Below are 16,299 nucleotides of genomic sequence, written 5' to 3' on the forward strand. Positions count from 1 at the left end.
TAAAAGCAACAGAGCAGAGAAAACAAAGCCTCATTTAGCAGCGAAGTCCTATTTTAATATTGTAATCCATCGATTAATAATCTCCTTTTACTGACACGAGTCCACATGGTGTGCCAGCAAGAGCCCAGAGGAGGAGGAAGTCGCGGCTGTGGTGGTGGTGGTGGGGCTGTCATGCCATGGCCCAGCTGGGATTTGAGTTTTATGTCTGTTGGAGGAAGGTGGGCTTCCGTGGACCCACACCTGGGCGAAGGGAGGGGCGCCCTGGCCGTGGGTGTACAGGACTTTTAAGCAATGGGTCGAGTATCCTGGAGGGAGGTAAAAACGTCCAGCACCAGACCAAGCGGTGCAGGAGCCCACAGCCTGCCTGAGGGTGAGGGGCAGCGGGCGTTTCACTGAGGTGAGGTGAGGTGAGCAGGGCCCTGTTTCGTCTCATGCAGCGTTTCAGGTAATGAGGTGTGTTATCTGGTGTCCATTAACTGCAGGAGTGAGTGTCGAGGGCATGTCACATTCCCCATCAGATATTGGACATGCCAGTCATCCCTATAGGAGCCACTAGGTGGGAGGCCTTGGACTTCAGTCACAGCTGACAGAGCTGGGGGCGGTGGGTAGATGTGGGGTTGAACCCTGATTGTGCCAGAGACCTTGAAGGATCTGCTGGAGAGAGGTTTCTCAGCCCCTCCCTGCTCCCGCCAAGCTGCCATCTTCCAGCCGGGAGCCTAAGCTCATTGTCTTCCAAGAACAGTGGTGCTTGGAGGGGAGGGAGGGGCTAGCCTGGAAGCAGCAACCTGTGTCTTCCTCTCTCTCTGAGCCCTCGCCTGCCCCGTCACTTATGCCTGGAGGGACTCGGGGACCCTCCTGAAGTTGGGTGACAGTGGTGTTCAGTAGTGGAGGTTATTCTTCCCATTGCCTCCAATACACACACACATGCACGCACACATATGTGCACACACATGCATGCACACGTTCATGCACATTTGCATGCTCACATACAATTTTAGCCTGTGCCTTGACATGAAAGCTTTTTGTTCAACCCAGGATTGCCCTGTTACCGGGCTTTGTCCTGCCTGGGGAGTGACTGGATCACATGGAGGCTGAGCCATCCACACCAGGAGCTTCTCAGCCCTCAGGTAGCTGTGGACCAGAGTGCCACAGTCCCTTTACCTGGGGGTGACCCAGGCCTCTTTTAGAATACCCAAGGTTAGGCCATGCTAGAGCAGATGTCGGGACTCCTGGAATCGGGACAGAAGCAGATCTATACGTGGGGCCAGAGTGGGTTTGACCAGCTCTTCCTGAGCCCCCTGGGGCCGGGGGTTCTGATTTCTTCTTCTCCCCCCACCTCTGGCCCAACAGACCCGAGGAGTATCAGAATATCAGGGGATTGGGGACAAGGGGGCATGTGTGGCTTGGACAAGCCCTCAGACGCTGGTTTTGATATATATATATATATATCCCTGCTTGTGTCCAGTGTGCAGCTCTCACCTCCAGGGTATTAAGTGATATTAACTTTACTAAGTATAGTTTCCTTTTTTTTAAATTATAAACATACTGCATAATTGAAGAAGATTTGGAAAAAAATTTTGAAAACCAATAATAAATAAAATCACCCCCACCCCCCTATGCCAGCCCACTACCTGAAATCAATCTCTGTATTTTCTTCTTGTCTTTTTTTTGGAACTATATATAAAATTGGGACCATATGTATATACATTTTTCTTCTCTGTTTTAAAAATTAACAGCATAAGTATTTCTATGTCGCATGTTACTTAAGATTCTTCCAAAGGGCCATTCTAACAGCTCCATAGAATACCAGCACTAGGGAATTCCTTAATGGATTTAATTATTTTCCTATTGTTGTACACTTCATTGTTTCTGTTTTTTTGACATTCTTTTTCTTTTATTGTAGTAAAATATACATAACATAAAATGTGCATTTTAAATGTTTTAAGTATACAGTTCAGTTGCATTAAGTATTTTCACATTGTGCTAATACCGCAATCTATCCCTGGAACTTTTTCTTCATTTCAAACTGAAGCTCTGTACCGATTAAATAATAACTCCCTTCCTCCCTGCCCCCAACTCCTGGTAACCACTATTCTACTTTCTGTCTCAAAGAATCTGTGAACATTCTTTTGAGCATATGTGCCCATATTTCTGTCGGGTTAATACCTAGAAATTGAATGGCTGAGTCAGGTGTGCATGTGATCAGCTTTTGAAGATAGTGCCAAATGCTTTCCTAAAGTGGTTGCACTAATTTACTCTCGCACCAGCAAAACAGAAGAATTCTGTTGCTCCGCATCCTCACCGAGACTTGGTATTAGCCACTTGGGTGGGTGTGAGGTGGGGTCTGGCTGTGGGTTGATTTCCATCTCCATGCTTTCTAATGATGTTGGGTACGTTTCCATATGTTTACTGGCCATTTGGATTTCTGCTTTTGTCAAGAGGCTGCTCAAGGTTTTGGTCCAGTTTTCTATTGGATTATCTGTCTTTTTCATATTGATTTGTAGTGTACTTTATATATACTAGATACAAGCCCTTTGTTGTATAAATGTGTGGCAAATATTCTCTCGGTTGTGGCTTACTTTTTTACTCTCTTCATGATGTCTTTTTTTCTTCCTTTTTTTTATTGTGGTAAAATATACGTAACATAAGGATTGCCATTTTAAGCATTTTAAAACATACGATTGCATGAAATTAATTGCGTTCACAGTACTGTGTAACCACTGCCTCTATCTGTTTCTATGCCTTCCTCCCAGTTTCCGGTACCCTCTAATCTACTCCTGTCTCTGAAAAATTATTTTCCTTAATTGACGCATGGTAATTGTATATATTTATGGAGTATAATGTGGTATTTGGGTACATTAATACAGTATGCAGTGATCACGTCAGGGTATTTAACATATCCATCACCTAAAACATTTGTCACCTCTTGTGTTGGGAAAATTCAACAACCTACTTGAAGTTATGCAGTAATTTGTTTTTGACTGTAGTCTCTCTACATTGGCATGGAACGCTCGATCTCATTCTTGCTAGCTCTCTACAGTTTTATATCCATTGACCATCCTCTGCCCGCTCCCCTTACCAGTCTCTAGTAACCACTATTCTGCTCTCTACTTCTATGAGATCAACTTTTTTAACTTCCACATGAGTGAGAACATGTGATCTTTCTCTTTCTATGTCTAGCTTATTTCACTTAATGTAATATTCTCCAAGCTCATCCATATTGCTACAAATGGCAGAATTTCATTCTTTTTTAATGGCTGAGTAGTATTCCATTATGAATATATACCACATTTTAAAAATCCAATCACCTGTTGATGGACATTTAGGTTGGTTCCAAATCTTGGCTATCGTGAATAGAGCATGATAAACATGGGAATACAGGTGTCCCTTCAACGTGTTAATTTCCTTTCCTTTGGAAGTATACCCAGTAATGGGATTGCTGGGTCATATGGTAGTTCTAGCTGTAGTTTTTTTTTTTTTTTGACCAGTAAGGGGGGGTCACAACCCTCAGCATGGTGTGGTCTGCACCGCGCTCAGCCAGTGAGTGCACCGGCCATCCCTACACAGGATCTGAACCCGCGGTCTCGGCGCTACCAGCGCTGCACTCTCCCGAGTGAGCCACGGGGCCGGCCCTATCTGTAGTTTTTTGAGAAACCCCCATACTGTTTTCCATAATGGCTGTACTAATTTACAGTCCCACCAACAATGTATGAGTTCCCATTTCTCTGTGTCCTCACCAGCATTTGTTATTTTCTGTCTTTTTGATAATAGCCTATCGCACTAGGGTGAGATGATATCTCGTTGTGATTTTGGTTTGCATTTCTCTGATGATTAGTGATGCTGAGCATTTCTTCATATACCTGTTGGCCATTTGTATGTCCTCTTTTAAGAAATGTATATTCAGCTCCTTTGTCCATTTAAAAATAGGATTATTATTATTTTTATTGAGTTGTTTTGAGCTCTCTGTATATTCTGCATATTAATCCCCTGTTGGATGTGTTTGCAGATATTTTCTTCAGATCTGCAGGTTGTCTCTTTGCTCCATTGATTGTTTCCTTTGCTGTGCAGAAGATTTTTAGTTTGATATAGTCTTGTTTGTTTATTTTTGCTTTTGTTGCCTATGCTTTAAAAGTCTTACTCATAAAATCTTTGCCAAGTCCTATGTCCTGAAGTGTTTCCCCTGTGTTTTCTTTGAGAAATTTTATAGTTTTGGGTCTTACATTTAAGTCTTTCATCCATTTTGAGTTGATTTTGGTATATTGTGAGAGATAGGCATCTAGTTTCATTCTTTTGCATATTAGTCTCCAGTTTTCTCAGCACCATTTATTGAAGAGACTGTCCTTTTCCTTATATATGTTCTTGGCTCCCCTGTCAAAAATCAGTTGGCTATAGGTACATGAATTTATTTCTGAATTCTCTGTTCTGTACCATTGGTTCATGTGTCTGTTTTTGTGCCAGTACCATGCTGTTTTGATTACTGTAGTTTTGCACTATATTTTGAAGTCCCGGGGTGTGATGCCACCCACTTTGTTCTTTTTGCTTGGGATTGCTTTGGCTATTCAGGTCTTTTGTTGTTCTATACAAAGTTTTGAGTTGTTTTTTTCTATTTCTGTGAAGATTGTCATTTGATAGGTATTGCACTGAATCTCTAAATCACTTTGGGTAGTGTGGACATTTTGACAATATTGATTCCTCCAATTCATCAACATGGGATGTCTTTCCATTTTTTTTGTGTCCTCTTTAATTTCTTTAATCAGTGTTTTACAGTTTTCCTTGTAGAGATCTTTCACCTCTTTGGTTAAATTTATTCCCAGGTTTTTTTTTTTGTTATTGTTGCTATTGTAAATGGGATTTATTTTTCTGCTAGTTCCTTATTGGTGTATGGAAATGCTACTGATTTTTGCGTGTTGATTTTGTATCCTGCAGTTTTACTGAATTTGTTTATCAGGTTGAGGAGTTTTTTGGTAGGGTCTTTAAATTTATCTCTATATAAAATGATGTAATCTACAAACAGAGACAATTTGACTTCCTTCTCTCCAATTTGGATGCCCTTTGTTTCTTTCTCTTGCCTAATTGCTCTGATTAGGATTTCCAGTGCTATATTAAATAGAAGTGGTGAGAGTGGGTGTCCTTGTCTTGTTCCAGTTCAGTATGATGTTAGCTGTGCTATTATATACATATATATGTATATATATATGTATATATATACACACACACATACATATATATAATTATATATATATAAAATTTGTTATATATAGCTTTTATTGTATTAAGATACTTCTCAGAGTGGTTTTGATTTGCATTTCCCCGATCAGACTGGCTGTTATGAAAAAGACAGAGAATAACAAATGCTGACAAGGATGTGGAGAGAGAGGAACCCTCCTGCACTGTTGGTGGGATTATAAATTAGTACAGCCATTATGCAGAACAGTATGGAGGTTTCTTAAACAACTGCAGATAGAACTGCCATATGATACAGCAATCCCACTCCTGGGGATATATCCAGAGGATTGGAAAGCATCAGGTCAAAGGCATACCTGCACTCCCATATTTATTGCAACTCTATTTACAATAGCTAGGTGATGGAACCAACCTAAATGTCCATTGATGGATGACTGGATAAGGAAATTGTGGTATACATACACAATGGAATATTACTCATCTGTAAAAAAGAATGAAATTCTACCATTTGCAACAACACGGATGAGCCTGGAGAAAATTATCCTAAGTGAAACAACCCAGGCACAGAAAGAGAGATACCTCATGTTCTCACTCGTAATTGGGAGCTGAATCCATAAATAAACAAATGAACAATAAAGAGAGACAGAGACAAAGAAAGAAAGAAACAACAATCACAGTAATATGTTGAACTTTTAGAAAACTGGAGGTGGAAAAGGGGAGTGGAAGGGGAGAGGGAGGGAGGCTAATGAGGAATTGGTCAATGGACACAAAGAATGATTGCGTATTGTAATGATGAATAAGCTAACTATACTGATCTAACCACCACACATTGTAGACAATTACCGAAAATCAATGTTGTACCCCACATGTATGTATAATAAAAAAGATACTTCTCTTCTATACCTAATTGTTGAGAGGTTTTTTTTTTTTTTTTTTTTTATCATGAAGGAATGTTGAATTTTATCAAGTGCTTTTTCTGCATCTATCAAGATGCAGGTATTTTTTTTCTTTCATTCTGTTGATGTAATGTATTACATTTACTGCTTTGTGTATGTTGAACCATTCTTGCATCCCTGGGATAAATCCCACTTGATCATGGTCTATAATCTTTTTGATGTGTTGTTGGATTTGGTTTGCTGGTATTTTATTGAGGATTTTTGCATTTGTGTTCATCAGGCATATTGGCCTATAGTTCTCTCTTTTTGTTTGTTTCCTTGCTTGGTTTTGGTATCAGGGTGATACTAGTCTTGTAGTATGAGTTTGGAAGAATTCCATCCACTTCAATTTTTTGAAATAGTTTAAGAAATATTAGAATTAGTTCTTCTTTAAATGTTTGGTAGAATTCAATGGTAAAGACCATCTGGTCCTGGGATTTTCTTTGTTGGGAGACTTTTTACAACTGACTCAATCTTGTTACTGATAAGTGGTCTATTCAGGTTTTGTATTTCTTCTTGGTTCAGTCTTGGTAGTTCATATATTCCAGGAATTTAACCATTTCCTCTAGATTTTCAAACTTATTGGCGTATGGGTGTTCATAATATTCTGTAATGGTCCTTTGTATTTCAGTGGTATCAGTTGCAGTGTCTCCTTTTGCATTTCTGATTTTATTTATTTGGGTCTTTTCTCTTTTTTACTTAGTGTGACTAATGGTTGTTGATTTTATTTATCTTTTCAAAAACCCGACTTTTCAAAGAAAGAAAGATACAGTGATCACAATAATACTCTGAACTTTCAAAAGGAGAGAACAGAACTGAGGTTGCCAGAGGTAGGAAAGGGGGAGGGGGAGGGTGGTTAGTGAGAAATTGGTAAAGGACCACAAAAAATGATTACATTGTATAATGTTGAGTATACTAATTATCTTGATTTGAGCATCATGTATTGCACACAGGTATCGATATTCAACTCTGTAACCCACAGATATGTACAATCAATTATGTTTCAAATAAAAAAATAAAAAAACCCCAACCTTTCATTTGGTTGATCTTTTGTACTGTATTTTTAGTTTCAATTTTATTTATTTATGCTCTGATTTTTATTTCTTTTCTTCTACTTATTTTGAGTTTGTTTTTTTCTTGCTTTTCTAGTTCCTTGAGGTGTATTGTTAGGTAGTTTATTTGAAATCTTTCTTTTTTTTTTCAGTGTGGGTGTTTATTGCTATAAACTTTCTTTTTGATACTGCCCTGCCTGTGTCCCATAGGTTTGGTATGTTATGTTTCTGTCTTCGTTTGTTTCAAGAAATTTTATGATTTCTTTCTAAATCTCTTCTTTGACCCACTAGTTGTTCAGGAGCATGTTGTTCAATTTCCATGTATTTGTGTAGTTTTGAAAGTTCCATCTGTTATTGAGTTCTGGTTTTATTCCATTATAGTCAGACAAAATACTTGATTGGATTTCAATTTTTTTTTGAACTTGTTGAGACAAGTTCCATGTCCTAGCATGTGATCAGTCCATGTGCTGATGAAAAGAATGTGCATTCTGCAGCTGTTCTGTAAGTATCTGTTAGGTTCATTTGGTCTATGGAGCTGTTTAAATCTGGTATTTCTTTGTTGACTTGCTGTTTCAATGATGTTGAATGATGCTGATGTTGACTTTCTGTCCAATGCTGAGAGTGGGATGCTAAACTCCCCAGCTATTATTGTGTTGGCATTTAACTCTCACTTTAGATCTGATAATATTTGCTTTTTATTTCTGGGTGCTCCAGTGTTGGGTGCATTTATGTTACATCTCTTGTTGTATTGATCCCTTTATCATTATATAACACCCTTCCTTGTCTCTCAGTACAGATTTTGATTTAAAGTCTTCTTTATCTGATGTAAGTCTATCTACTACTGAATGTTTTTGCTTTTCATTTGTGTGGAATACTTTTTCCATTCCTTCACTTTCAGTCTATGTGTGTCTTTGTAAGTACGGTGTGTTTCTTGTAGGCAGCATATGGATAGCTTATTATTATTATTTTTTATCTATTCAGCCAGTCTGTATCTTTTAATTGGGGCCTTTAATCCATTTACATTCAAGGTCATTATTGACATTTGAGGTCTTACTCCTATCATTTTGTTGGTTGTTTTCTGAATGTTTTGTGTATCTTTCTTTCCTTTCTACCTCTTTTATTGTTTATCCTTGTGGTTTAATGGTTTTTTGTATTGATAAGATTTGATTCCTTTCTCTTTCTAATTTGCATATCTATTCTACCAGTAAGTTTTATATTTTAAGGTGTTTTCATGATGGTCATTATTGTTCTTTCTCTTCTAGATGTAGGACTCCCCTAAACATTTCTTGTAAGGCCAGACTGGTGTTGATGAATTCCCTTAATTTTTGCTTGACTGAGAAATACTTTATTTCTCCTTCATTTCTGAAGGATAGCGTTGCTGGGTGTAATATTCTTGACTGGTAGTTTTTTCGTTTAGTTCTTCGAATATATCTTGCTGTTCTCTCCTGGGCCCGTTGGGTTTCTGCTGAGTAATGTGCTGTTAGTCTAATGGGGATTCCCTCATAAGTGACTTAACACTTGTCTCTTGCTGTTTTTAGAATTCTCTGTTTGTCTTTAACTTTCGACAGTTTGACTACATTGTGTCTTGGAGAGGACCTCTTTGTGTTGAATCTATTTGGGGATCTCTGAGTTTCCTGGATTTGGATGTCTATATCTTTCCCGAGACTGTGGAATTTTTCAGCTATTATTTCATTGAATATATTTTCAATACCTTTTTTGTTTTCTTTTCCTTCTGGAATGCCCATAATTTGAATATTTGTTCACTTAATTGTATCCCATAAATCTTATAGGCTTTCTTCATTCTTTTTTATTCTTTTTTTTTTTTCTTCTTATCTTCCCGGGTTATTTCAAAACAGCTGTTTTCAAAATCAGAAATTCTTTCTTCTGCATGATCTCATCTGTTGTTGAGACTCTTGGATGTATTTTTTATTGCATTTAATGAATTCTTCTCTTGTATCTCAGTGAGTTTTTTCTTAAAATTATTAATTTGAATTCCTTTTCCAGAAAGTTGGCAATTTCTGATTCTTTGGTATCAATTACTAGAGCATTATTGTGTTTTTTTGGTGGTGTCATGTTTCCTTGTTTTTTCATGTTTCCTGTTTCCCTGCATTGGTATCTGTGGTAGAACAGTCACCCCTTGGAGTTTTGTAGGATGGCTTGCATGGGGTAGGACTTTCACATGCAAATGTGTCCTTGGGTATGGGTAGAGTGCAATGGCTTTATTCTGGGTGGGTGCAGTAGTGTAGTATCTGTGTAGTTTCTTCAGCTATAATCCATTTTCACTATGTCTGCAGGCCTCAGTGGCCTATGCTTGGGAGGTTTGTGGCAGCAGTGGCACAGCTTTGTTGGGAGTGGGCTTATTGTGTTAGTTTGCAGGCTGGGGGTGTACATATGCTCACTGTGGGAGTTGACTCACTGGGGATGGGTTTGCTAGATTGCTTTTCTGGCCAGTGGTGTAGGGGTGTGTCCTGTCAGGGATTCTGCAACTGGTTTGCCAGTGATAGGGTCACCATACTGATTCTGTGACGGGGTGGGCAACCAAGGGCATGTCAGCAAGGCTCTTTCTCACTTGTATGCATATATATGGGATGACTCAAAGACTAAGGGGCATGCTCACCAGGGGCATGACATCTAGGCTGTTTCTCTGAGTTGAGGGCATGGTCACACTTTGGCTTGGCTAGCTGGGGGCACGTCTGCTGGGAGCTGATCCACTGCACCACTTCTTGGGGCCAGGTGTGAGGTTGTGCTTCCCTCAGCAGTTCAGGAGTGGGTCTTCCAAGGGCAGTGGGTGAGTCCATGGGGCAGGCCTGCCATGAAGAGTTCCAGCCAGGCACATCTTGAGACCACTAGGCAGGGCTGCAGACAAGGGTTCCTACCAGCTGTTTCTTGATCAGTGGGTGAGGCTGCTAGGCAGGACTGTTGAGGGTGAAACCACCTGGATGATTCTCTGGGAGGGTGTGGATGGGCTTTATTTCTGCTGACCTTGGGGTGTGTTCATTAGGAGAGGGACCTGTGAGCTGTTTTTCTGGGTTGGGAATTTGGGTGCACAGAACTCAGCTCACTGGATGGGGGTCTGTCTGTCTGGTCTCTGGCCAGGGACTTGGGGGTTCATCAGTTCAGCAGGCCAGGGATTGGCATCCTAGACCTGCAGGACAGGGTAACAGCTGCTTCTGGACCAAGGCTTTAAGCTGCTGCGATCAGGGCATTATAGCCTCTCGTGTGAGTGCTTTGTGATGATGGTGGAGCCTTGGGGTTGGGGAAGCACAGTGGCTATTGGCCCCAGGGCAGCGTGTGCTTTGGCAGTGGCTCTGGTTTCACGATGGTGCTGTGTTGTGTTAGCTTGGGTTTTTAGGGTGGGGGGTGGGGAGGGCACTTGTTTGCGCTCCTGTTCTAGAGTGATGCAGTTTATGTATTCTGGGCAGCTCACCGCACTTGGTTCCGGACTTGCAAGGGCTGTGGAATCTTCTGCACTAGGAAGGATTGGGGGGTGGTGTGGACCCTCGTCCTACCTTCTCTCCATGAAGGAAAGTCATTCTCGCACTGATACCAGTGGTGGAAACTTGGTGGCTGAAGCCGTGTGTCCCTCTATCCTCTCTATGCTGCCATCCTGGGCTTTCATGCTCCGTAGGGATCCCTCCAGTCTCCTGCTGCACTCCTGCACTCTCCCACAGATGCTCCTGTTGATACTTGGCTGTCTGTTAGTTGTTCTGGTCCTGTCCTGTGAGGGAGACGTGCCTCTAGTTGGCCATTTTAGCCCTGCCTCCCCTGTTTCCATTTTTTTTTGCAATGATAAATAATTCTTCATTATTCTTTGTCCATAATTCTGTTTCCTTTGAAGAAATACTTTGCACAGAACAGCTGAGTGTAAGGATATGCACATTTCAAGGGCGTTTCTGAAGTGTCTTCGCAAAGGTGTCCCAGGTTACACTGCCCCCAGCAGGGCATGAGAAGACAGACAGACTCCCCCCAGCAGGGCATGAGAAGACAGACTGCCCCCAGCAGGGCATGAGAAGACAGAAGGAGTCAGAGTCTTCAGTTGACAGGGAGGACCAGTGTAGACAGGTGTCTGTGCCTGCCAAGCCCCAGTATGGCTTCCCTGTCCTGGGATGGCCTGTGACTGAGTCTGTCCCCTGGCTCAGTTCCAGTTCCCATGCTGGGCTTCTGGGAGGCTCAAGCCCCAGGGGACACCTCCTAAGTAGGGCTTAGATCAGTCACTGTAGCCCTCTGGACTTCTGGATTCTTCTCCCTTAGGTCCGGCATGAAAACAGATGTGTGGCCCTGGAAAGGTGCCCCTGCTTCCATCAGGGCCGAGAATACGCCCCAGGAGAAACGGTGAAGATGAACTGCAACACTTGGTGAGGCTCTGGGAGGGGGTCCCTGGGGCCCGAGCCACTGCGGGCAGGGGAGGGGCAGATGGCTGCAGGACCTTGGGCACTAGTCCCCGGCACCCTGTGGGGACCTGGCTAGTCTCTTCCTTTCCTCTGTGCCTCTGTTCCTCCATCTGTAGAATGGGGAGGATCTTTATCATTGCCTGTGCTCCTCCCTTGTAGACACTACCCGAGAGATTAGTATTTCCCTTGGGAGAGATGGGCTCTGGGGAAGATACGGACTGTGCCGCTTATTGTGACCAGGCTGCCACAGGGCGTGGGGTGTGAAGGGTCCTTCTCGGGCCTGGCGCTGCCCTGTGGCGTGCTGCCCCTCGCCTGCTGGCTCACCTTGCCTTTGGCTTCTCGGCTGCACACAGCCTTACAAGGGGCATCTGCGAGGGCCCTGGACAGAGGCAGGCAGGGCTGTCTCTTGGGCCTGAGGTCGGAGCTCGCCACCTCTGATGCACAAGTGGGCTTCCTGAGGTCGGCTCTGGTTATGGGTGACAGTGGGATGGGCATGAGGCAGTCAGAAAATCGCCGGAGATTTAAACACGCGCCCAAACCCTCTCCTGGCAGAAGTTCCTGGTGTATCATTATTTTCCAGACATAGAACTTTCCTGCTGTTCTGTCCTGATTTCCCCCATTGGCCTTAAAGGGATTTCACCCTCAATGTGTCTCTCTCATAGAGTCCCTGTGGCCACTCTCAGGTAGACTTGTGGCTTCCAGGGTAAGGCTGAGCCTTGGCAAACCCACAGCAGGTGGCCTAAGAGGATCCAGGTCTCCTCCCCTGGCTGCCTGGATCACCTTGGACAACCCCTTCCCTTCTTTGCCTCAGGTCCCCCTGTAACTGTAGAGCAGCATGGCACTCTCCCTCCTGTGCGGCCGGGGGCCGGGCCTGTGAGGGCCTTGCTCCGTAGGCTGCAAATCCTCAAACACTTGAGGCTTCCTGGAGGGCTGGGTGGCACCCTGCAGCACTCCATGCCTCCTCGTTTCCAATACCCAGATGAGCCCCTACAGCCAAGGTGCCCAGCCAGTCATCCTGGCCATTACTGTTCCCAGTGTCTGCCGGGACCGGAAATGGAATTGCACGGACCACGTGTGTGATGCCACATGCTCCACCATTGGCATGGCCCACTACCTCACCTTCGACGGGCTCAAGTACATGTTCCCTGGGGAGTGCCAGTACGTCCTGGCGCAGGTGAGATAAAGGAGCGGGTAGGGAGCCCTCTGTCTCCAGGAGGAGATGAGAGGTACTGATGGCAATTTGGGAGTTTTCGGGTTGGATCCTGCTGTTCTGTCTGTAGAAAGAAGCGTGGGGTCTGGTTTGTACTGGAAACCATTTTCCTTCTGCTCACTTGGAGACTTCTAAGAACAGGACAGAGCTCATTGGTTGCTTAGAATTGATGTGGGAGAAAGCTGCCATCAGTCCAAATGAGCAGCACTGTGGCATTAGAAGGAACTTTTCCTCTCTGTAGACACATGGTCAGTCGGGATGCAGTTTGGGGAATGGAGGTGGGCTGGGTTCCAGCCCCTGCTCACCCTCCCTGCAAGCATCCTTGTGTAGGGAACAGTCTACAGGGCCTTATGTAGCAGCCCTGGACAGGGGATGGCTGCAGGGACCCCTGGAGTTTTTGCTTCCTGCCCTATGGTCCTATTGGATTCTCCACCATTTCTGTTTCTAACCTGGTACAATTCAGAAGGGGAGGGTGTGGAGAGGGGCACAGAGAAGTCACACCACCCAGCAGGATGGGAAAGAGCCCAGGACATGCCAGCTAGTGAGTGAGGGCCCCCGCCTCTGCCTCCCCCTCCCTGCTGCGTGGATTCCTGTAAATTTCTCCTGCTGGTTGGCACCACACGGGTAAACAAGGAGGTCTGAGCACTCTTCTCAAGAGAGATGAGATGCTCTGTTCTGTGAAGCTTTAAACAAATGTGGTCTCTCTGTCTCCATTCTTGGAAGGAGGAGGAGGTGGGGCTTGGTGTGGCCTGAGGGAGGACCACAAACTCTTAGGGGCCTCTGCCCCAGAGACTGAGCTGTGGGACCCCCGAGTCAGGCCGCATGGGTGACTGAGGACCTCCGTGTGCTGGGAGTAGGGAATCAGCAGTGGCAGCTGCCACCTCACATGCCCCAGTCTGGCCCAGAGGCCAGCAGCATGTTGGGGAGGTGGGGCAGACACATCACAAAATCGTTTTGAGGACACCTGTGAACCTGGGGTGTGTGCCCCTCTAGAGCTTTCCCACACTGTCTGTCTTGAGCCTCAGTAGCAAAAGATGGGGTGACAGGAGCTTTGCACCCAACATGCCAAGCCAGCTTTGAATCTGGGCACGCCAGAGAAAACAACCAATTCAGTGCAGCCATAACTGCCGGTCAGCACATCCTGCTCCCGCTCTCGTCCCCTGCCCGGGCAGCCGCTCCCCAGTGGACCGGTGTTGAAGAATCCCCTTTCCAGTTGTGCTCCTTTGCGTGTTGCTTGCTTTCCTTCCCACAGCCAGTTCTGTCCTCCTCCAGTGCTCTGTCCTGGCTGCCCTCCCCACCCTCCCTTCCTCCTTTGGGAGATACCATCAAGACTTAACTCTTTCTGCTCTGGAAAAATCAGGAACAAATAAAGCCCTTGTACCCTTGTTCCCTCTTTTAATCTTTGCAGTCCCATTAACTTAACACAGACCCACTTAACCCAACAGTCCCTTTAAGTCAGCTGATTCCCGTCTTATGTAAGGGCAGATTGTGTGGATGTATGTATGCATGTGTGTCTGTGTACATGTATACACATGTGTGTGCATGGATGTGAATTTGTGTGTGTGTGCATATGTGCATGTGTGCGTGTGTCAGAGAAGTAAGTGACTTACTCATTACCCAATAAGTGGCAGATCAAGACTCACACCTAGTTTTTCTAAGTTGAGTGTTTTATCTTTTTTCCCATCACACCACAGAAGTAGCCACCATGGGGGGAGTATTTGCCAGGAACATGTCTCTTTTTGCTTAATTTTCTATGCAATTGACCGACAAGGACCAGAGCTCCCTTATCCTCTGTATACAACTAGCGACGGTAGCTCAGGACCTGTGGAGCTGTGTCAAACTATCTTTGGTTACATTTCTGGGCCAGCAGTCCAGAAAGATTCAACCAGAATTTAGAGCCATGAGATGCCACGTGGTCACACTGTCCTAGTTTCCGGGGTTGGATGGAAAACTCATGGGCTCCGAGTGAGGGCTTTCAGCCCGATGTCTGTGGAAGCACACTGCACGCTGCTTTTCCTCTTCCTTTCCCTCCCCTCCCAACCACCCCACCCCTCTTTGTCTGTAATGGCTGAGGTTGACACACTTGAGGGAGTTCACCTGGGCATAATATTTCTCTCCTGGCACCCCTCTTTCCCCAGGACCACTGTGGCAGTAACCCTGGGACCTTTCGGATCCTGGTGGGAAATGAGGGGTGTGGATACGCCTCCATGAGGTGCAAGAAGAGGGTCACCATCCTGGTGGGAGGAGGAGAGATTGAGCTGTTTGATGGGGAGGTAAGTGCCAGCCTCGTCGCCCACCCTCATATTCTCCTGTGTTCTTCTGCCAGTTCATTGAGAGCATTTGTCAAGCATTCATTCAGAATCTGCGTCCATGGAAGAATGTGCAGCCTTTAAAGAGGTAGAGCTCTGTCCTCTGACCTTGACGTGTTATTCTATGAGAAGTAGCAGGCCAAAATAGATAACATGATCCCGCTTAGGTAAAGTGCAGATACGTGTGTGGAGAAGGGTGTGTTAACAGTGTCTGCCCAGCACCTGCCTCTGGAGCTGGGGTGGAGATTGCAGGGCAGGAGGGATTTCCCTTATATATAAATATAAAAAGTGATGGCGTCATGGAAGATTTTTACTTTCTTTTATGTTTTCCAGCTCTTTTCAGATAAATATTTTTAAAGGAGTTCAAAAGAGAAGTAAACAGATTCAGGCCCTGTACCAAGTGCTTATGAAGTGGTTCTCAGAAGGGGACGCAAGACTCCCCTGGGAGATCTTGTTTAAAATGCTGACCCCAGGGCTCGGTCCTCAGATTCCAACTCAGTAGGTCTGGGTGGGGCCCAGGAACCGGCACTTTAGTGGCAGGTCATCCCGAGGCTACAGTTTTGGTTCAGCTGGTCTGACTACCTACACTGCTGGGGAGATCAGGGTCTGGGCTCACACCTGTCCTCGTATGTTCATTTTCTTCCATGGCCTCAGCTTGCATCCCAGCCTTCTTGCGAATATCCACCATTGACATCAGGGGATGGGAGGTGAATTCTTCACCACTGTGCAAGAAACTGGCGGGTGTGACTTGTAGACTATGGGTCAGCAGTGTCAGCGCATTCCAGAGGACGGTTCTATTCAGGAAAGACGGCAGTGGTGGCATTGAGCAGGAGGTGTGCAGACTTGGGAGTGGCACGCTTGCGCATATTATTAGCTCTGCATGTTATGTCACCGAGGAGAGGACCACTGTAAAGTGGCAACAGGTTCTTTGTGTCAGCCTCAATTTTGTGAATTAGGTAGTTAGCCAAGTGCACTGAAGGGCTTGGAGGGTTCGGCACTGGCAATGATTCTGCCAAGTCGAGGGCTCAGGTCCGAGTCCCTCTGGAAACCGAGCCTCGTGATTCCTGCCTCTGGTGATGAGATCCTCACTGTCTGCTCTCCTTCAGCTCTGACTCTTGACGACGACGACTCTGGGGAGGGGCAGAGGGTGGCATGCAGGAAAGGTGAGAGGCTGGCGCCCATTTTCATAAGGGGATGGATTTCTCCATCAATTGACTG

At 44.8% G+C, this 16,299-nt stretch overlaps 1 protein-coding gene across 1 annotated transcript in view; it reads left to right on the plus strand.

Moving 5' to 3' along the window:
• Positions 1 to 16,299, plus strand: part of VWF (von Willebrand factor) — a 151,350-nt gene that overhangs the window by 69,228 nt on the left and 65,823 nt on the right. The window contains exons 19-21 of the mRNA XM_063087947.1: positions 11,423 to 11,526; positions 12,598 to 12,736; positions 14,911 to 15,045. Of these exons, the coding sequence (XP_062944017.1) occupies positions 11,423 to 11,526; positions 12,598 to 12,736; positions 14,911 to 15,045 (378 nt within the window). The remainder of the gene's footprint in view (positions 1 to 11,422; positions 11,527 to 12,597; positions 12,737 to 14,910; positions 15,046 to 16,299) is intronic.

The sequence above is a fragment of the Cynocephalus volans genome, chromosome 1 (assembly GCF_027409185.1).
Source record: "Cynocephalus volans isolate mCynVol1 chromosome 1, mCynVol1.pri, whole genome shotgun sequence".
NCBI lineage: Eukaryota > Metazoa > Chordata > Mammalia > Dermoptera > Cynocephalidae > Cynocephalus > Cynocephalus volans.